This window comes from Panthera tigris, chromosome A1, assembly GCF_018350195.1.
Source record: "Panthera tigris isolate Pti1 chromosome A1, P.tigris_Pti1_mat1.1, whole genome shotgun sequence".
NCBI lineage: Eukaryota > Metazoa > Chordata > Mammalia > Carnivora > Felidae > Panthera > Panthera tigris.
In genome coordinates, this window is record NC_056660.1 from 203,360,062 (window position 1) to 203,382,470 (window position 22,409).

At 40.4% G+C, this 22,409-nt stretch overlaps 1 protein-coding gene across 6 annotated transcripts; it reads left to right on the forward strand.

The window, feature by feature from the left end:
• The first annotated feature begins 642 nt into the window (after nucleotides 1–642).
• On the forward strand, nucleotides 643–18,595 carry TMEM267 (transmembrane protein 267). 6 transcript variants are annotated; one of them, XM_042995217.1, is made up of 4 exons: nucleotides 1,139–1,165; nucleotides 1,518–1,603; nucleotides 13,251–13,639; nucleotides 18,134–18,595. In XM_042995217.1, the coding sequence occupies exons 3-4, from the start codon at nucleotides 13,328–13,330 to the stop codon at nucleotides 18,467–18,469; spliced, it is 648 nt and encodes a 215-aa protein (XP_042851151.1). In that variant the 5' UTR covers nucleotides 1,139–1,165; nucleotides 1,518–1,603; nucleotides 13,251–13,327; the 3' UTR covers nucleotides 18,470–18,595. The 6 variants fall into 6 exon arrangements, with proteins under 6 accessions (XP_007095482.1, XP_007095481.1, XP_042851151.1 ...); XM_007095420.3 differs by lacking the exons at nucleotides 1,139–1,165; nucleotides 1,518–1,603 and adding an exon at nucleotides 643–752; XM_007095419.3 differs by lacking the exon at nucleotides 1,518–1,603 and having other exon boundaries at nucleotides 1,108–1,165.
• Nucleotides 18,596–22,409: the final 3,814 nt, after the last annotated feature.

Sequence of the window (22,409 nt, forward strand, 5' to 3'; positions counted from 1 at the left end):
ACTATGTGAGTTAAATTGTGTATCGTTTTCCTCAGTTGAATCTTTTCCACTGGCTAAGGACCAAGAGTGTGGCAAGCAATGAAAAGTTCTATCACCGAGAAACTGAGTCACACTTCAGGGTTTTGTGAGAGGCCTAGGAGTTTGCTTGATATTGAAGATCTCACTTTCTACTACAGAATTCTCTTTCAACTCTATGATTAATATAATCCCACTACTACCCTTGCTTTCCATCTGACACTTGTTCTGAGAAACTGTAGGTAGGAAGAAGAAAGCAATGCCCCTCTTTGAGCCTATTCTTTTGGGCCAGTGCTTCCTAGAGCCAGTGCCAAGCTAGACATCTCCTCGGTGCTCACTCAGGCAAAAGACAGGCTGGGACCTGACCATAGTCCCATTAAAAAGCTGCATCTTGTGAGTTTGGTTAATTAGGGTCAAGCTACATTTTACGCAGTTTTTTCAGCTCCTGTGCGTTTAGCAGTCATGATTAAGCCAGGCCTGCCACTGCTGCTACAATAAAGTGTAGCACCCACTGTCCACCCACAAAGTGGCGAAGTATAATTATCAAGAATTCCCCAAGGGGGCGTTGGAGCGCTATGGAGGAGCGGCCGACCCGCAAAGCCGCGTGGTGTCTCCGTCTCCTGAAAAACTCTCCGACGCCCAACTTGAAAGACATTTCTCTACCTCTTCGGGAGCCAAGACGGCCTGTGGCTCCCAGCTCAAGCGTCTGAGCGTATGGCCTGTGCCTCCGACATTCGGTGAGGCCACTTCTGCTTTCTCAGCTTTCTGGCCGCCAGGGAGGGTGCATTATGGGTATATCGGCCAAGTCTGGGGCACGGCGCCGGCACAGCCAAGAACGAATGCTCAGGTTTGACAGAGGAAACCAACAAGGCACTTTGCACTTATCCCCCCACTATCCCAAAGGTCTCCTTATGGGGTACGGCAGGAGAAAACTGCAGGAACCCACCACCTCCACCAGCCGACCCCAGAGATTTCCGTTCCGGTCCGTTATGAATGGGGCCAGTATCCCGGCGTCCTCTCGGCGGACGTTTGGGCGTTGCTGGGGCCGCTCTGGCCGGCGTCCGGCGTCTCTATGGTGCCGGCCTAGGGGAGGGAAGAGAGGCGGGGCCGCCGTTTGTGCTGCGAAGGACTTCAACCTGAAGAGCTGAGGGTGGGTGCGGCTGAGCTCCGCGAGGGACTGGGCGGGAAGGGGACGGAGTGGACGCCGCGAAACTGCGTCCTGAGGTGGGAGGCCGAAGCTCCAGAGTCTGGATGGGGTGGGCTTGCAGGGGCGGCGAGCGCGCGGGACGCAAGAGCAAGCGGGGTGTACTGGACCCGTGGGCCGTCACTGTCTGATGGTCCCGGGATCTGCTCGAAGTCCCGGCGTCTCCCTCAGGCTTCGTCGCTCCTTCGAGATTCCATAAGCACCGGGTCCTCCCCTAGGCTTTGTGCCCCGGCGTTTCCCTGGCCCAGGGCGGCGTGGCGGGGGTCTTGCCGGAGTTGCCCATTGCCCTCTTTACCAGGCACGACAGTCCTGCCCGCCCCGGATCCCTGGAGGCGTGACTGTTAAAAGTGTGACACGGTCTCTTCCCTGCACATGGAACGTTTGGTAACGTTGACGCCAGGCCTTCTGCCCCATTTTCTTAATCGGCATTTTTAAGATTATTGCATCACACCAGCCTTAGGAAAGAACGCTTTGGGAATTTGCCGAGATTTAAAATATACTGAGATTCAGAATTGTATGTTTTGTTACTAATAGTGTAGGAATTAAACATTTTATGTTCAGGCTATAAAAAGTTTCTGTCAAAGTGAGGATTTGTGTTTCCTTCCTTTGCAAATTAGCTGCATTAGATTGGGCATCTGCTCTAGGTATTGTAGCATTAAAAATATATATGTATTTGGGGCGTCTAGCTGGCACACTGGGCGGAGCCTGCTATTTGATCTCTGGTTTGAGTTCCAGCCCCACCTTGGGTGTAGAGATGACTTAAAGAAATTAAAATTAAAAAAAAAATTAAATATATGAACTTTTGCAGCACCAACAGTGAAAAAGACTTCTTTGCAAAACAATACTAAAGGTAGTTGTTGGATTTGGGACTACGTTTACCTCAGGTTTTTATAAATATTTGTGTGATGAGAGAGGGAAGTAGGTGACATTTACATGGGGAATTTGTTAGCTCTTTGTTTTGGCAGAAATATTTGTCTAAGATTATTAATGCATCATAGTGTATAATTAAAGTAACTGACTATGTGAGTTAAGGAAAGATTACTACTATGTATACTTTTTTTAAAAATGTATTTAAAGTTTATTTTTGAGAGAGAGACAACATGAGCAGAGGAGGGGCAGAGAGAGAGGGAGACAGAAAATCCAAAGCAGGCTCCAGGCTCTGAGTTGTCAGCACAGAGCCCGTCGCGGGGCTCGAACTCACAAGCGGTGAGATCATGACCTGAGCCCAAGTGGGACGCTTAACCGACTGAGCCACCCAGGCGCCCTACTACTATGTATGTATACTTTAAAGGCCCCATAGTTGATGACATTTTACTGTAATGGGATGGGGTGTGGCAGTTTTACCATTGTAGAAAGTGGCTACAAGTCATAAGGAGAAATTTATCATCTGGGTAACTGGTTGTTATGAGATGAGAAGTCATCCTAAATAATATGTTTAGTTCATAGGCTGAGGGTTGCTTCCCTGCTTATACCTTGTATTAGTATACTGAAATATTTGTCGAATACCTTGTGCACATTGGGTTTTATGCATGACAGGTTTAAGAGAAAATTATAGTTACTAGTCTTAACAGAACTGCCTAACAAAAGTGACTATGTAGAATAAATCGTTATTTTACGGTTTTTGAGGTCCATTCTACTTATAGGGAAGGGGTAGGAAGTAGAAAAAGGTATGACGAAAAATGGATACACTTGGGTGTCCTAGTCAGAGACAGTAACTAAAAGGACTACATTCATTAAATTTCGTTTTCCAAAAGAAAAAAAAATTCTCTTTCTCATACTCAGAATCTAAGCCAGAGATGTTAAATATCTGCACTAATAATTGGAGTGGAATAGATGTCAGAATTGTATTTCTGGGACCATAATTATATTCTTTTAACTTTTTTTAATGTTTATTTTTGAGAGAGAGAGCGCGCGCGAGAGAGCCAGAGCATGAGAGGGGGAGGGGCAGAGAGAGAGAGGGAGACAGAAAAGCTGAAGCAGGCTTCAGGCTCTGAGCTGTCAGCACAGAGCCTGACGCAGGTATTGAATTCATGAATCATGAGATCATGACCTGAGCCAAAGTTGGACACTCAACCGACTGAGCCACCCAGGCACTCCCATATTATACCTTTTTTAAAAAAAGGAAACAGGTCCTTGGGTGGCTCAGTCATTAAGCATCTGACTTGGGCTCAGGTCATGATCTCAGGGTTCAGGAGTTCGAATCCCACATCAGATGAGCTCAAGCCCTGCTTCCAGGTGAGCTCCTGCCCCACTTCGGGTGAGCTGAGCCCTGCTTCAGGTGAACACCAGCCCCGCTTCTCTTTCTCTCTTTCCCCCCTGCCTCTGCCCCTTGTGGGATTCTCTCTCTCTCTCTCTCTCTCTCTCTCTCTCTCTCTGCCCTTTGCTCACTTGTGCCCTCTCTGAATGAATGAATGAATGAAACAGTATTGTGTTAGATACCTATTACTGTATAACAAATTACCCCTAAACTTAGAGGCTTAAAACATTTAACAAGTATTATCTCACTGTGTCTGTGGTCTCGGACAAGGCTTAGCTGGGTGATTCTGGCTCAGGGGCCCATGTACTTGCAGTCCAGAAGTTTGCAGAGCTGCAGGCATCTAAAAAACTTGACGGGCTAAGGGATCTACTTCCCTCATTAGTCTTTTGTTGTTCTCTCATCAAGCAACTGTTTTATACTTTCCATTTATAAAATGTATTTCATGCTGCCCCGTTTTGTGTATGTGTTCCTATTCAAACAACGATATAGTTATAAACAATAAGGTCTTCTTTTTCGGGTCACTTTAAATTTGAATCATCATTTAAATACTTGAAGTGATCTTTTGATGTTTCACTTTGCTCTTAACACTTCATTAGCTACCCTGTCTTTTTAGAATCTGAACTTATGTAAAACACAAGGTTGGTAACATTTAAATATATTTTAGGATGTTAAAAATTGTTTCAAGAGTAAAAGAAGATGGGGGTACCTGGCTGACTCCACTTAGTTAGTGGAGTATGTGACTCTTGGTCTTGGGGTTGTGAGTTCGAGCTCCATGTTGGGTGTAGAGATTACTTAAAAGTAAAATCTTAAAAAAAGAGTAAAAGAGTTTGGATGTAATGCAATTTGCAATTAAGTGGATAATGACCTTTTTTTTTGTCTCCTTTCTGAGATAAGATTTGAAAATAAGTTTGTAATAAATGCATATACAGTAAAACCTTGTGTTGTGAGTAACTTGTTCTGCGACTGAGTAGTACATGATGCCTAATGTCACATGATCACAAATGAGCCAGTCGTTCTTTTCTCTCTCTCTTTCTCTCTGCGGGATGGTGGGTGATCGTCTCCCTTGCTCAGATGCTGGGCCTCATGCTGTGGTGTTTGGCAGAAATCAGTGATTTTTCAGAACATTGGAAGGTACCCAAAACTGGCGATAGTGTATTTTTTTGTCACTTCAACAGTCCTTTGCTTTTCCATACATGAGTAAGCTTAGGAATGCTTTGCTTCATTCTAGGTCAGGTTGCCTGCAGATAGAGACCCTTTCCTCTGCTGCATTATTGCCAGTTACATTAAATACAGTATATGACAAGAGTTTATTAATAATGTAGTATAGTTGACATCCATGCAAGTGTATACAATGGCCCCCATGCAGAAAAGGATTCCATTGAGCCAGTAGATAGCAGTGATTTCATTAGTGATAGTGAAAGTCATCCTACACAATAACCCTCTCTCTTGTCTCCCTCACACCAGCCACGAAGGTTTTGAAAGGTAAGTGCAGGTTAATTTATTTGTCTTTATATTTTGTATTTTCTTTATTGTTGTGTATTATATTACAGTATTGTAATGATTTTTATGTGAATATTTTTGGGATGTGGAACAAGTCATCTGAGTTTCCAGTATTTCTTCCGCTTTGACATACAAGTGCTTTGGATTACAAGCATGTTTCCGGAATGAGTTATGCTCGCAAACCAAGGTTTTCCTGAATAAGCATAGTTTCAGTGGCAGCAGAGCTTTTCTGTTAGGCTTTTGTGTGAGTGTGCACAGTCTTCCCTCTCACACTCATCTGCCTGAGTGGCCTTCTTTTTCCTTCGGGCTAATTTGCAGGCCACTGCTCACTGAAGGAGGGGAATATTGCTGCCAGTGCAGCACCTCTCTGACTTGGTCATTAATTCAAATTTGTGTGTCCCGATTCCCATCTGCCTAAGTGGATACTGGCATCTAGCTTTGGTTCAAAGGGATATTTTATAAACTTTAAAATTATGTGCACTGAACCTTTAAATATGTTGACTTCTTTATCCATGCAAGTGTCAAGAGTTTATTTGTAAAATGGAAACAAATGATTCATTTATGGGACTGTAAATCCTCAGGTTTAATTAAAGGATTCATGACCTTGGAGGTATCTTTTGGATTCTTACATTTTGGTCTTATCTCTTGCTTGAAAGTACTTTGAAATCATTATTTCCTCATCCTGGAAGATCTGTAGACTCAAACCCAATCTTAGTGCTTTTCAGAACAGATTTCATTATTGCAAATGACAAGAATTTGAGGATTGTCGTAGACTCCATTGTCATTTGCACAGTTGGTCTGTGCAAAGCAAGTCTTCTTCACAATATGAAAGAATTAAAGGAATCTCTATAAGTTTATTTCACCTGGAGATAGAGAAATCTTTTGTAGTCTTTGCATGTGTCAACTAATACATAAATAGGAACAAATAATTTTTATAGTATAAATTTGGCTTATAAGAATTGTATAAAATTTTATTACGGTTTATTTTAATTTTAATTTTTTTTTTTTGTTTATTTTTGAAAGAGAGAGCAGGTGGGGTAGGGGTAGAGAGAGAGGGGAGAGAACGAATCCCAAGCAGGCTCCGCACCGTGAGTGCAGAGCCCGATGCAGGCCTTGAACTCACAAACTGTGAAATCATGACCTGAGCCAAAATCAAGAGTTGGGTGCTTAACCTGAGCCACCCAGGCACCTCTATTAATGTTTATTAATGTTATATATTCTTATATTTTTATTAATACATATTTATGATGTTATAAATATACTTTTACTTTTTAAAAATTATACTTTGAAGAGGCTGACAAGCATCATGGTCTGAGTTGTTTAATGACTTCTGACTAACTTTTCAGAGTAGCTTTAATGGTTTTGTGGTCATAATATTAAGGCATTGAAAATGTTTAGGGAATCAAACAAGGGGAAAAAAGTAATGATCATATGTAAGCCCATGAGTGAGATAGGAGCCAAATGAACAGTCTTCTCTATTTTTAAATGTACAGTATAAGTACATATTTTTAATAAAAAGTAATATTTTACATATTATCTTACAGGCTGCCTTTTAAATGTTAATATTTTGAACATCTTTTCATGTCAGTAAAAACAGAAATAAGTGTTTTTTAATGGCTGCTTAATTGTTTGAAATTAATTTCACTAGTCTTGTATTTAGGACCTTTAATTTCTAATTTTTCCTTATTATAAACAATGCCATACTGAATATCCATATATACCTCTTTGTATTTAAATCTACTTATTTTCTGTGGATAAATTTGTAGAGTTGGAAATGCTGAGTCAAAAATATTTGTTCATTTTTAAATGGTTTTTTTTTTTTTAATTTTTTTTTAACGTTTATTTATTTTTGAGACAGAGAGAGACAGAGTGTGAACAGGGGAGGGGCAGAGAGAGAGGGAGACACAGAATCTGAAACAGGCTCCAGGCTCTGAGCTGTCAGCACAGAGCCTGACGCGGGGCTCGAACTCACAGACCGTGAGATCATGACCTGAGCCGAAGTCGGCCGCTTAACCGACTGAGCCACCCAGGCGCCCCTTGGTTTTTGATACATTTATTGTCAAATTGTCCCCTAAAAATTATACCCACTTACACTCCTGCTAATACTCAGTATGAGTGATCATTTCTCTACCACTACTAACAGAAAGTATTAGCAATTTTTTTGTCAATCTTTCATTGAAATCTCATTGTTTTAATTAATTTATTAATGCTTATTTACTTTTGAGAGAGAGAGAGAGAGAGAGAGATAGTGCATGAGCAGGGATGGGGCAGAGAGAGAGGGAGACAGAGGATCCGGCGAAGGCTCCCCGCTGACAGCAGCAAGCCTGATGCAGGACTCGAACTCATGGACAGTGAGATCATGATGTGAGCCAAAGTTGGACGCTTAACCAACTGAGCCACCCAGGCACCCCTTATTGTTTTAATTTAAATTCAATTGATTACCAATAAAGTTGAAATCTTCTAGTAATTTTTGATATTTGTATTTCTTCCTTTTCAAAATTGCCTTTCCATAGACATTGCCCGCTTTATTACTGGGGTACTTATTTTTCCTTCTTAATTTTAAGTGCCCTTAATAAAGTAAAACTTTAAATCTTTCTCCATCATAAAGGTTCTAAATTTCCTCCATTTGTCTTTAACTTTGCCATGCACAAGTTTTACATTCTTATGTAGTCATGTCTATCAATATTTTTAAAATAATTTTGAGCTCCCCTCTAAAAGTCTACCTGGCTGAACTATGTAGAAGTCTGTTTACAAATTCATGTAAATATCCCAAACTTGATAATCAAACTGATTACAAAAGCTATCTAATCATAGAAATTTTCCAAGCAGCTACAGATTCCCTTTCTTAATTTAACCAGGGAAATGGTCTATTATATTGCAAAACTGTAATCCATTTGAATGTTGTTTGATTTAACAGCTTTAAAACCTAGAGTTGATTTAACAGCTTTACTGTGTAGAACTGTGCATTGCACAGATTGAAAGCAGATGACCCAGTCTCAGGTTTTGTCTGATGATTGACTCTCTCCAGTACTACTTAGCACTTAACAGACTGACAACCAGTGTGGACTGCTCACTTCCTGTCCAGATAGTATATTTGTCAGATTGCTCTTCTAATGCAACTGGAAGAAACAAAGAGCACTCTTTCTACAATACATGCTGAAAAGGCTAAGTACTGTCTTTTCCAACCTCCCTTGCAGCAAAGGTCTGGTCATGTAATGTAGAGCCAGCCAATCAGACACATACACGCTGCCCCACTCCAAATTTTGTATTGAGATTAAAGAACAACAACAAATACTGCCAAGAATCTTTCATGGCCGCAGCAGACAGTGCAGCTTTCACACCAATGCCAGTGGTAACATCTGGTGACAGGGGTTGGGCAGTGTAAGCTGGGGTCAGTGGTAGGGAGATGGTCACCAGACCAGTTGTCTGGTGTCATTTTCACTGAGGTACTTGAGGCATAGATTTGAGGCCTGGTTCTTAAAACCTGGCAAGTCTGTGATTTCCAATATCCTTTTAATAAGTTTTGTGTTTTGCATTTACTTCTTTTCTTTTCCATGCACTTAAGAAGCCTAACTGATACAGGATCTGAGTTAAATAATAAGTGTTCCTCTATCAGTTTAGAATTATACACACATTCCCCACTCCCCCATACACACACTCAATCTGTTTCTGGACTTTGTACTCACCTTTTAGTACTTATGATACTCTGCTTTTTCAAGTTTATTGGCATTTACTCCTTTATTTTACCTGAAGCAGAGCTCATGTTCACCCAAAGCAGGGCTCGAGCTCACCCGAAGCGGGGCACAAACTCACCCAAAGTGGGATTCGAATTCATGAACTGTGAAATCATGACCTGAGTCGAAGTCAGATGCTTAACAAGTAAGCCACCCAGGCACCCGGTATTTGCTCTTCTAAATGAAATTTAGAAACATTTCATGAAGTTCCTAAAAGAAAATCCCTTTTGATTGTAATTAGGAGTATATTAAATTTATAGATTCCATTGGAAGGGAATAACACCATCAATGTTGTCTTCTTACTCAATAAAATGGTCTGGATCTTGTATTAAGTTCCATCAAAGAAGAAGAACTACTTGCCTGCTAAATAATGTGGGATTTATGACAGGGGTTAGACCTTCTGTAATTGTGGGGGCTGGGAGAGCATTCTGGGCAGACGCTTGCCTCTGAGTCTATTGTTGAGCCTGAAGCTGCTGCAGATCAGCTAGGCAGACAGTCAAAAAGGGAAACTGAATGTGGAGGAGAGCAAGGACAGAATGGAATCTGCATTGGCTTCTCACCAACTCCAGTTTTGATGCTGTGGGTGATCTGCAGGAGAAGCTAGCATTCTTGACTTTGATTCATTTTGATGTATACATGAAACTATGAACCATGAAACTATTACCATAATCAAGATAGTGAACATAACTCTTCCTCCAAAGTTTCCTTATGTTCCTTTTTAATCCTTCTAAGTCCCTCCCTTCCCCAGGCAACCACTGATCTGCTTTCTGTCACTTAAGTTGATTTGCATTTTCTAGGATTTTATATAAATGGAATCATTATGTATTCTTTAAAAAATTTCTAAATGAAAATTTTAAATATATAGAAAAGTGGAGGATAGAATAATGAACTACAGGGTATCCATTACCGATATTGGACAATTATAAAATTTCCCATATTTCCTTCATTTATGTCATTTTTAAAAATTAAGACTTTATTTTTGAGAGCAGTCTTAGGTTTACAGAAAAATTGAGCAGATAGTACAGAGTGTTCCATATGTTACCTCTCCCTCCATACATATTTCTCCCTATTATTAACATTTTGTGTTAGTGTGGCACACTTGTTACAATTAATAAACCAACATTGGTGCATTGATTGGAGTCCATAGTTGACATTAAGGCTCATTCTTTGTTTTTTTGTTTTGTTTAAATTTTTTTTAATGTTTATTTTTGAGACAGAGAGAGACAGAGCATGAATGGGGGAGGGTCAGAGAGAGAGGGAGACACAGAATCTGAAGCAGGCTCCAGGCTCTGAGCTGTCAGCACAGAGCCCGACGCGGGGCTCGAACTCACGGACCGCGAGATCATGACCTGAGCCGAAGTCGGACGCTCAACCGACTGAGCCACCCAGGTGCCCCAAGACTCATTCTTTGTGTTGTCTAGTTACATGGGTTTTGACTATTACTCCATTTTTCTTTTCTTTTTGGTTTGGTTTATTTCACTAAGTATTTGAGGTTCATCAATGTTTTTGTATGTATTACTTTTTTATTTCTTTTTATTCCATGTTTTGTTTAGCCAGTTGGGCTGTTTCCAGTTTGGAGCTAATGTAGATAAAGCTGCTGTGAACATTCATGTACAAGTCTTTGTATGTCTGTATGCTTGCATTTCTCTCCAGTAAATACGTGGGAGGAGAATGACTATGATCGAAGTATGTTTAACTTTGGAGAAACTGAAAAGTGGTTACCATTTTATATTTCCACCAGCCGTGTGTGAGGGTTCTGGTTGCTCCACATCTCTTCAACATTTGGGATGATAAGTCTTTAATTTTAGCCATTCCAATAGGTATATCGGGTATCTCATTGTGGCCTTAATTTGCATTTCCCTAATAATTGATGGCATTGAGCATATTTCATGTGCTTGTTGACCACTATATATTATCTTTGTAATGGACCTTTTCAAATCTTTAGCCCATTTTTGTATTCGTTTATTTTTCTGTTACTGTGTTTTCAGAATTCTTTGTTCTGGGTAGAAATCCTTTAGCAAATACGAGATACGCAAATATTTTATCCCAAATCTGTGGCTTGTTGATTCATTCTCTTAATGTTTTTCAAAGAGCAGAGCTTCTTAATTTTGACAAAGTTCAGTGTATCAATTTTTAAAAAAACAGATTGGCCTTTTGATGTTGCTTCTTTTTTTTTTTTTTTTTTTTTATTTTATTTTATTTTTGGGACAGAGAGAGACAGAGCATGAACGGGGGAGGGGCAGAGAGAGAGGGAGACACAGAATCGGAAACAGGCTCCAGGCTCTGAGCCATCAGCCCAGAGCCTGACGCGGGGCTCGAACTCACAGACTGCGAGATCGTGACCTGGCTGAAGTCGGACGCTTAACCGACTGCGCCACCCAGGCGCCCCTTGATGTTGCTTCTAAGAACTCTTTACATAATCCAAGGACACAAAAATATTCTATGCTTTCTTCCAGGAGTTTTACAGTTTTATATCTTACTTTTAGGTCTGTAATCCATTTTGAGTTAATTTTTGTATATGGAGTAAAGTATGGACTGAGGTTCATTATTTTTACATATGGATATCCTGTTGTTCCAGCAGTGTTTGGTGAAAGGACCATCTTTTCTTTGTTTACTTGCTTTTGCCTGTTTGTTAAAAATCAATTGACCGTAGGGGCGCCTGGGTGGCTCAGTCAGTTGAGCGTCCGACTTCGGCTCAGGTCACGATCTCGTGGTCCGTGAGTTCGAGCCCTGCGTCAGGCTCTGTGCTGAGTGCTCAGAGCCCGGAGCCTGTTTCAGATTCTGTGTCTCCCTCTCTCTGACCCTCCCCCGTTCATGCTCTGTCTCTCTCTGTCTCAAAAATAAATAAACGTTAAAAAAAAAATTAAAAAAAAAAAATCAATTGACCGTATATGGGTGGATCTATTTCTGATCCCACTTTCTATTCTGTTTCATCAATCTATTTGTCTATCTTTATATCAGTACCACACTGTCTTAATTACTGCGGTTTTATAAAACTTGAAATCAGATGGTGTAAGGCCTTCAACTTAGTTCATCTTTTTCCAGGTTGTTTTCTGATTCAAGGAATGTTTCCTTATAAATTCCGGAATATATATTATGAGCTATGTATAGTTTTTATGACAGAATGGAAGTTGAATCATTCTTAATACGTCATTTAGTTATTCTTTAGTCTCAGAATTAAAACAGAACAATATAAAACAAAAACTTCAGGTATCACATAATGTTGATAACTTTAACTGTATAAATGATTTCAGTATCCTATGCCAGGTAAGCACTAAGCACAGAATTATGATTGCCTTTTTATATCAATTAAAGTTCCTCGGTTAGAGGCAACAGAAAGGAAAAAGGGATTTATTGGAAGAATGCTAGGGTAGCTCCTAGAAGTAAAAGGTAAGCTGCAGGAATGAGGCCAGCTCTGAGAAACTTAAAAGCCTGGACCTGTGGACTTGATGTCCTTATGGTTCTTTGTTTTTAGGGTGCTCCGTGTAGTGAAGCCCATGGTCTGTAAGAAGAGTAACTTTCCCCTACCAGCTCCACTTAGGAAAATTCTAGAAGGGAGTCTGATTGGCCCAGCCTGGGTCACCTTAATCACTAGAGTATTCACCACTAGTCCAATCACTACTGGAAAATGATGACTAATTACTACTTACTAATAAATTACTACTACTAAGAGAGACAGGGAATTCTAACTGGTCAGCTCCAGAGTGGGTCTTGCGATGAGCAGTTTTCCTAAAAGGAGATGCTGTTTTCAGAAGTATGGAAAATAGATGCTGGGTACACAGACACGGATGCCCACTGCCATGTAGCACACATTGCTGAGAGAGAGAACTGATGGATGACCTCAAAGTAATAGATTACAGTTGGTGGGCTTTCTTAAATTCACCTTGATACATACTAACATGTAAACTGGTGTTCCTATTCTCTTTGTGCTACATGGCATATTGTATATAACATGTAAGAAATACGATTTTCTTACACTTGAAAATTACTAACAGAGTAGTCTTAAATGTTCTCGCCACACGCACAAAAAGGTAACTATGCGAGGTGACGGAGATGTTAACCACACTGTGGTAATCATTTCACAATATATGCGTATATGAAATCATCACATTATACACCTTAACCTTATACAGTGTTATATATCAGTTGTATCTCAGTAAAGCTGGGAAAAATAAAATGAAATTACTGACAACAGTTTAAAAAAAAAAAAAGAAATACCAGGGGTGCCTGGGTGGCGTAGTTGGTTAAGCATCTGACTTCAACTCATGTTATGATCTCACGGTTCACGGGTTCGAGCCCCACATTGGGCTCCGTGCTGACAGCTCAGAGCCTGGAGCCTGCTTCAGATTCTGTGTCTCCCTCTCTCTCTGCCCCTCCCCCTCTCACATCCTGTCTCTTAAAAATAAACAAAACATTTAAAAAAAAATTTTTTTTAAATACCAGTTTCTACAATTTGATTTTGTATTTGTGAAATCATTGCTGATTTTGTTTTGTTTAAATGCTATGTGGCATTAATATTTTTCTTTGCTTTCTATTTTAGGGCGACTGGGGAATATAAACAAGAATAAGCAGTTTGTCTCCTGATGGCTTTTGCTGTATACTGACGTATTATTTGTGATGGCATCTGAGGCTGAGAAGACCCATGCTTTACTCCAGTCTTGTAGCACTGAATCTCTTTTTTCCAGCCTCGGTCTGGGAATATTTTGCCTAGTAGCTGACAGACTTCTTCAGTTTTCAATAATTCAGCAAAATGACTGGCTTCGAGCCCTCTCAGATAATGCAGTACATTGCGTGATTGGCATGTGGTTGTGGGCAATTGTCATTGGAGTCAAGAAGACAACTGACTTTGGAGAAATCATTTTAGCTGGATTTTTAGCCTCTGTTATTGATGTAGACCACTTTTTTCTAGCTGGATCTTTATCTTTAAAGGTAAGAGGCATCCATGTTTAATTTTTCTGGTCTTTAACACCATTATATTGACCTTCACAGCATCATTTTAGAGCTAGGGGTTATCTTTATTTTAAAGTAAGAAAGCTCATTCATCCCATTTTTCTGAGCACTCAGTACTTTCCTGAAGATGAATACAGACATGTTGCTAATCAAGTTACTTGGCCTCACAAAGTGCCAAGGATGCATACAGAGCAAGGACTCACTAAATGTACCTGAAGAGTTCTGTGCTGGCTTTACCGAGGACGGTGCTTAGCCATGTCTTGAAGGAAGCATCAGCCAACTGGTTTAAAATAATGGGGGTCATTCTCGGAGTTAACCTGGTTCTTTTTTCTGTGTTCTTTCTTCAGGGCCACAGTTAGGATTTTCCCCCTTACGCTTCATGTTTCACAGTTAGTATGCAGCTCCTACGTGCTCTGTAACAGTGAAGCAGCTTTAAGATGATTCCGAGTCCCGGGGAATGACTTCAGTAGATTCATTCCCCAGCCCCTCTTGGAACCAAAGGTGTGCATTTCAAGGGACTCCTTAGGACACCGTCGCTGGTGGCGAAATTTGAGGAATTTCATTGAGGCTTCAGATGTTTAGCTATACAGTGACCTGTTAGCTTTGCAAATGAGCTATCCTTAAAATGACAGTTCAGACAATATTTTCTTTTTGCTTTTTTTTTTTCATTTTAGAGAGAGAGAGCGTGCACACGAGCGGGAGAGAGGGTCAGAGGAGAAGGAGAGAGAGAGAGAGAGAGAGAGAGAGAGAGAGAGAGAGAATGAGTGAGTGAGAATCTCAAGGAGGCTCCACGCTCACCATGGAACCTACCCAGGACTTGATCCCATGACCCTGGGGTCATGACCTAAGCCAAAATCAAGAGGCACCCAGGCACCCCTGTTCAGATAATATTTTCTAAGTGTCAACAGATTTGCCTACCTTTTACGTGTTTATGACCTGTAAATATTTCAGGAAAGAAACACAGACCCACAGAGCAAGGACTTTTCTTGCTCACCACTGCCTGGAACACAGCCTGGCTCACCTAGTAGGTGTTCGGTAGATATTTGTTGAATGAAACGAGAAATGATCACTTTTTCCTTTATGTGTCACACACCAGGTACTTCTCAGAGATTGTCTCACTTATGAAAACACTTAATCAGTTAGGAATCACTAATTCCTGATTAAAGACACATTGTAACTTTTTGGCTATAAGGGGAGGCAGAATAACATTGCGTTTGAGATTGGCATCAGAAGACCTGAGTTTGAATCCCGGTATGTGGTGGTGTTAGCAGAGCCCCTTCCTTCTTTAAGCCTCAGTGCCCTCTTCTGTAAAATGTGGATTCTGTCTTTACTGTTCTCGTTGGGTTGTCTTGAGTGTTAAGAGAGCATGTTACAGGATGCACCGTGGTAAATAGTTCACAATAAATGTTAGTAGAGCTTTGGATAAGCTAAACCACAGAACGTGTGGTTCATAAGTGTGTTCACCTAGAATTTAACTATGGTAATTTTTAAAAACATTTAGGCTACCTACTATATTTAGGCTACCTACTATTCTTTGACTCACTTAGAAGTGGTAGTGTTAAGAATATGAGCCAAACGGGGCGCCTGGGTGGCTCAGTCGGTTAAGCGTCCGACTTCGGCCCAGGTCATGATCTCGCGGTCCGTGAGTTCGAGCCCCGCGTCAGGCTCTGGGCTGATGGCTCAGAGCCTGGAGCCTGTTTCAGATTCTGTGTCTCCCTCTCTCTCTCTGACCCTCCCCCATTCATGCTCTGTCTCTCTCTGTCTCAAAAATAAATAAACGTTAAAAAAAAAAAAAGAATATGAGCCAAAGAGTCAGACAGACTCAGTGTTTGTACAACGTGGGGAAGCTACTTGTTGTCTGTAAGCCTTGGCTCCCCGCTCTGTAAAATCATCTCTAACTCATCCAGTTGTTGTAAGGATTAAAGGAGGTAGTGCATAGAAAGTATAGCATAGTGCTGGTACTGATCCTTTTTTTAAAATGAAATATGAACGTTTTTAACCATAAAATTGTTTGTGATCGTCAGTAATAAGTGCCAAAACTAAGTACTTATGATACTATTTAAAAAAATTTTTTAATGTTTATTCATTTTTTTAGAAACAGAGTGACAGAGTGCAAGCAGGGGAGGGGCAAAGAGAGAGAGAGCAAGACACAGAATCTGAAGCAGGCCCCAGGCTCCTGGCTGTCAGCACAGAGTCTGACATGGGGCTCAGACTCATGAACTGTGAGATCATGACCTGAGCTGAAGTCCAACGCTTAACCCACTGAGCCACCAGGCACCCCATTATGATACTATTTTTTAAATGTCTGTTGTTACTTCGTCTTTTAAGTGATCTATTTTTACTTCTGTAATTTTATGATAATGTCCTTTTATTCTTTATTATTTTTCTTTTTTTTAATGTTTATTTATTTTTGAGAGAGAAAGAGAGCGTGAGCAGGGGAGGGGCAGAGAGAGAAGGAGACACAGAATCCGAAGCAGGCTCCAGGCTCTTGAGCTGTCAGCATGGAGTCCAATGTGAGGCTCAAACCCACAGACCACGAGATCATGACCTGAGCCAAAGTCAGACGCTTAATCAACTGAGCCACCCAGGCGCCCCCATTATTCATTATTTTTCTATGAAGGAAAAGTCTCGATTGAAGTTTTAGAAGTAAGCCAAGCAACAGAAATTTCTTTAGCATCTATTAATATAAATAGACTTCACAAATGAATGCGTAAAGAGTCAGACATATCCAGAGCATAATTGCTAATCACGTCAACTTCAGGCTATTGCTTTCTTCCAAGTAGGGACTACCACAGGCCCCCTTGTCCCACCCTGCTGTTAAGGAGCACGATACAGCGTGGGTATGGAACCAAAAAACAAAGGTAGAGACAAGAATTGAGTAACAATACAGAAATGTCACATGTGCCGGCAAAGTAGAAATAAAACAGCTAAAAATGTAGAGAAGGGAGAAGGAAGGGGAATGTAGCATAAACTCCCTGATTGATGTTTAGTCAGTTGGTGGGAGTAGAGAACCCTGGTTTAAGTAGTGCGTTTAAGAGACCCCCCCAGCCGTGTGACTTCACAGGGTGGCAAGGTATAGTGTCTGTCTCTCTCTTTTTTAAGTTTATTTATTTTGAGAGAGAGAGAGAGAGCGAGCAGGGGAGGGGCAGAGAGAGAGGGAGACAGAATCCCAAGTAGGCTCCACACTGTCAGCACAGAGCCTAATGTGGGGTTCGAAGCCACAGAACTGGGAGACCATGACCCAAGCCGAAATCAAGAGTCAGATGCTTAACCGACTGAGCCACGCAGGCACCCCCAAGGTACAGTTTTTTTAACAGATGTCTTGTATTTTAGTGTGGTGGGAAGGTTATGCCTCCTAATTTTTTTTTTATAGGTACCTAAGTTGTTTTTTTCACTACTCCTTTTCCTCTTGACCGTCCCCAAAGGGTTCCTCTCCCTTCCTCTTTATCATCTTCTCCCCCAGAACCAGTGCCTTGTAATGCCTTGAATCATGCACACTTTGAAGTCTTTGCTTTGTAGCCAGTGCTCTGATCTTTGAGGGCCCTTTTCAGTGTTTCTCTTTCTAGTAATTTTAGATCAATCTTAGGTCTCCTCGTCCTTCTTGGCTTGCGGTGGAGGTGTGCAAGAGAGCACGCTGATGTGGTGTTTATCTTAATGCTTTAGAGTATTTGAAGTTTTAGGTGCTCTCTGACGTCTGTCTAATGCCGAGTGGGATTTGGTATAATTTGTCCTTGTCTGTAGTGTTTTTGAGGATGTGTGGGGAGATTCAGATTTAGGCAATTTTCACTATCCTCGGCTTCCTTTTCATTCGAAGTTATCTAATTGAGAGGAGCCTGGATGGCTCAGGCGGTGAAGCATCTGACTCTTGATTTCAGCTCAGGTCATGATCTCTCTGCCCTTCCCCAGCTAGCACATGCACTCATGGTCTCTCTCTCTCTCTCTCTCTCTCAAAACAAAGAAACTTAAAAAAATAAAATAATACAGTCTTTCTAAATGTTGTTGTAAGTGCATTCTGAAAATATTCAAGGCCAATATAAACCGGTTACAACAAAATATGTCTTTCTTGCCTTTATTGATAGAAGAATATTTTATTTGGTTGTGAGATTTTTTTTCAATGCTGTTAGAGGCCCCAGATAATTCTCTAAAACTCCAAATTTACACAAACCATACATTTGATATATAAATTATGTTCATATTGTGACTTTTCTAAGCAAATAATAGAAAACTTTAAAAAATTGATGGCGAGGTTCTTGAGATCTTGATTCCATTTTTAACGCAAAGAAATATCCTACTCACACCTATATCTTCTTTGCTTTACACATACCAGATTTAATATGTGTATTCACAGGTGACATAGAAAATGTTTCCATTGCATTTCTAATAGACTCCTGGAAAATATTTTAGAATCTTAAGAAGCATCTACAAAATTTTGTTTGCCAAGAGGGAAATGATACCAGCTACTTTCCCCTGCAGGCTGCTTTGACTCTTCCACGAAGACCTTTTCTTCACTGTTCTACTGTGATACCTGTCGTGGCTCTGACCTTGAAGTTTACTATGCACCTTTTCAAGCTCAAAGACTCATGGTGCTTTCTCCCCTGGATGTTATTTATATCCTGGACCTCACATCATATCCGAGATGGAATTCGTCACGGCTTGTGGATATGCCCATTTGGAAAAACTTCTCCTTTGCCATTCTGGCTTTATGTCATAATCACATCCTCTTTACCTCATATCTGTTCATTTGTTATGTATTTAACAGGGACCAGACAAATGATGTCTGCAAAACATGGAATTCAGATTGACGTCTGAAGTAACTGTATGCCACTCTGAGAGAAGGAAATGGTTCAGACGATAATTAAGGGTAGCTGACATTATAAACTAAAAAATATATATTAATTATTATTATAATTCCTGAATCCTTTTGCTTAGGAGGCATGTACCCTTATATATATATATATATATATATATATATATATATATATATATTTGTTGTAATTTTACTTCTCTCTTCTATAATACACTAGTACAATATTAGAGTTTCATTTATTCTATGACATATTTTTATTGTGTCTTCTGTTTATCTGGCTTTACCAATAGCTCTAGTAGACTAACATCCAGTTACATTTTCTGGAGGTATACATTTAAGGCAGTCCACTTCAGGATGAAAAACAGATCAAATTGTAGGGTGCTTAATTTGAAGGCATTTGTGTCCACATTTTCCTGAGATACTGAAACAGTGAAAGAGCCAGAATAAATGAGATCCTGAATAAGATGTATGGTGACCACTAAGATTTCTTCATTTTCCTCTATGTTGAACCTGAGTGAAGTTTGATTTGCCAGGTACTTTAGTGAGTTGTGATTACTGGTGGAATCTGTGCCAGTACACTTGTAAGAAATCATCATATTCATAAAAGATAGTAACTAATATTAGATCTAGATTATTGTTTCAGGAATCACTTTAGGAAATAATTATTGTAATATGTTGCCTGGAGTAACATTACTCAAGTATTATTTTTTTTAAAGTTCATCTATTTATTTTGAGAGAGAGTGTGTGTTCATGAATGGGGGAGGGGGAGGGAGAGAGAGAGTCCAAAGCAGGCTCTGCTCTGTTGCACAGAGCCTCATGTGGGGCTTGAACTCACAAATCGAGAGATCATGACCTGAGCCGAAATCAAAAGTCAGACTCTCAACCGACTGAGCCACCCAGGCGCCCCAGTATTATTTTTTTAGTATCTTTGCCCCCGAATCCCATGTGTTAAGGTTTTAACTGTTCTGAAAAAACATAATGAAATTAACAAAATATTAATACATGGCTTATAACCATGGAATTTGAATTCACACAAAAAAAGGACTTACCAGTAATGTTATTTCAGATGTAAACTCCTGAGGTGTCATTAAAATTGTTTTAGTTGCTATCAGTTTGTTTACACACTATTTAAAAATATTATACCAGTTAAATAATTTTTAAAACATATGCCTGATGCAGAGAGACAAAACATACGTTTTTCAAAATGAAGGAGTTTTAGGAAATTTGCCTTTTCCTTTGTCCTTTCAGGTTAACCTGTCAAAAATGATTAACCTTTATTATTAGAGAAGGAAAATTTGGTTGCTATAAAATTTTACATTTTCACAGTTTAATGTCACTTTGATATAAACATCAGTGCCCTAAAGACACTTGCTTTGTTTTTTTGGATCCTATGTGCCATCTGCTGTCTTTAGATTTTCTCACACATTTGTGATTTGTAATGCTAGTGATTGTGTGCCTTATTCTCTGAGAAGTGCTGAAGCAACGCCTTATCCAAAGCATATTCTTCTTATTTATTAAGTTAAACAGAGCTCTGTAAATTGTCACAAATGTTCATTTTACTTTGGTTTTTCTTTTTGTTGTTAACCAATTGGTTGCAATCTGTTATATCTCAGAATCTATTAGATTTTACAATCTATTATCTTTTGAGAGCAATGATTGTGTCACTTTGGTTGGTATAATAAATATTATATAGTGGGGGGAAATTTGAATAAGGTAGGGATTTTTTTTTAAGTATATGATGTCAGAAATCCATGGAAATAAAGCATATATCTTCTATCGCTTTTTCTGACTAAATTATAAAACTACTTTTTCTTTCTCCATATAAAACGAAGGACTGCTATTAAAATATAGGGCCTTATTTAGGAATGTCACACTGGCATTTTAGGGGTTGTTTTTGTATTAGAATGGGAATTGACTTTGACCATGACTCATTGCTTAACCAGTAACTGCACATTTAAAAAAAAATTTTTTTTTAACGTTTATTTACTTTTGAGACAGAGAGAGACAGAGCATGAACAGGGGAGGGGCAGAGAGAGAGGGAGACACAGAATGTGAAGCAGGCTCCAGGCTCTGAGCTGTCAGCACAGAGCCTGACGCGGGGCTCGAACTCACGGACTGTGAGATGATGACCTGAGCCGAAGTCGGACGCTCAACCGACCGAGCCACCCAGGCGCCCCAGTAACGGCACATTTTAAATATGGGTTTATCTTCTTTCCTACCTCTACCATCAGAAATGATCCTTATCTTCTAAATGGTCTGTGACAGCTGTGGTTGTAACCTCTAGAAATATAGCAGCCAACTTCCCATGCCACCATTTTGTTTTTCACCTCATTGAAAGAGTTTGTGTCGATACAACATTTATATTGAAAATTGGTGCCGGAGTCCAGCTCCGGCAGGTCCAGGGGTTTACGAAGGATGAACGGCGTCGGCGAAAAAGTGAAAAATAAAAGCAAAAAACAAAAATAAAAATGGATACAGACAACAGCAGTGTGTTGAACTGGCCGCTTTATTGTGGCAAACGTGGTATTATATTTGTTAGCAATTTCCTTGTAGCGTGCGTCATCTATGTTTTCTAGCATTACCTAATTCTAAAAATGTTCCTATGTGTAATCACCCTTTAAGGAATAACATGGTTATTTTCTCATAACGTTCCCTCCTGCCCTTTGCTTATTGATTAATTTCTTACATTATTTTCATTATGTATCTACGTTTATCTATAATCTATAACGCATTTGCTTTGCTGTTTTCATGAAAAGTCATCTCTCTCTCAACACCTCAAGTGGAACAGTTGCAGGGACGTGACCTCTTAGTTGTTTCTCTGAACCATTTGTGGCTTGAGGAGCAAAAGTGTTCACCTCGGTCTGAGGTTCCAGGAGGGGGCCAAGAGGGCCTTAGGAACCCACGCCTTATACATTCTCAGAGAGACAATGCACCTGGGAACTAATGACCCATTCTGTACCTTAACCGACTAGGTTCAATCATCATCTGGAATGCCTCCTGGGGGCCAAGTGGGCCTAGGGGTTGGAGTAACTTGTGCCCAGAGATACACTCCTCTGTTGCTGGAGTGGGGCTTTTAAATCCATTTATTCCTCCTTTGCTGGCAAATGTATGAGGCTATCCTTCCTTTAGGTAGAGGAGTCTTTATAGGGGGTGGCAAGGGCTAAATGTTGGGCTGCACAATTTCCTCGCGGAACCTTATTTCTTTCCCCAATGGTTCTTTTCCCAGGGGGCCTGCGGAGGGCAATTCCCCAACAGACAATTCCCCAGGTACTTTTATTAAGGCCAAATTACATAAAAGTGGGAGTAGGAGAAGCTTCACTGTCGGTGGACCGCCTGCAGTCCCGATCCGTCCACCGCCTGGGCCCTGCCATCAGGCTGGTTGGATAGCTCGGCTTCCGACAAATCGGATTGTATCTTGTTTGCATATATGTGTTTTCTTCATCCACTAAAGTCCTCCACTCACTTAGTGGAGGCTGGTCCACTGATCTAACCTTCCAATCTGCTGTTTTCTAGAGGCATGTTAGTTGTAGCTTCTCAGAAAAACTTCCGCCATTGACCTGCCATTGAACTCTACTCTTCCTCAAGTCTAATTCCCTTTAAGTGATAGGCTAAGTTAAAACACCTCTGTGTCCGCACTTCCTTTCTTCAACTTAGGCAGCCACCATCACTACTACCTCCAATCAGGCGGACACGCCCTGGTTCCATTTTGTTTTGGCTAGTGGGACAATTACTTAGTTTTTCCCATTTTCCCAACTGAAGAGGAGAGGAAATAGGCCATATTCTGGTCCTTGCTCACTATTGTCATGGCTAAACCTATTATCCACCCTAGTTCCCAGTTTTTCCTTTGATATCTCAATATATTACTCATTCTTAATCCTCCTCATCCCCACATGCTACTCTCTCTAAGGCTCACTTTCACCTTCTTTGATGATCTCTTTTTTC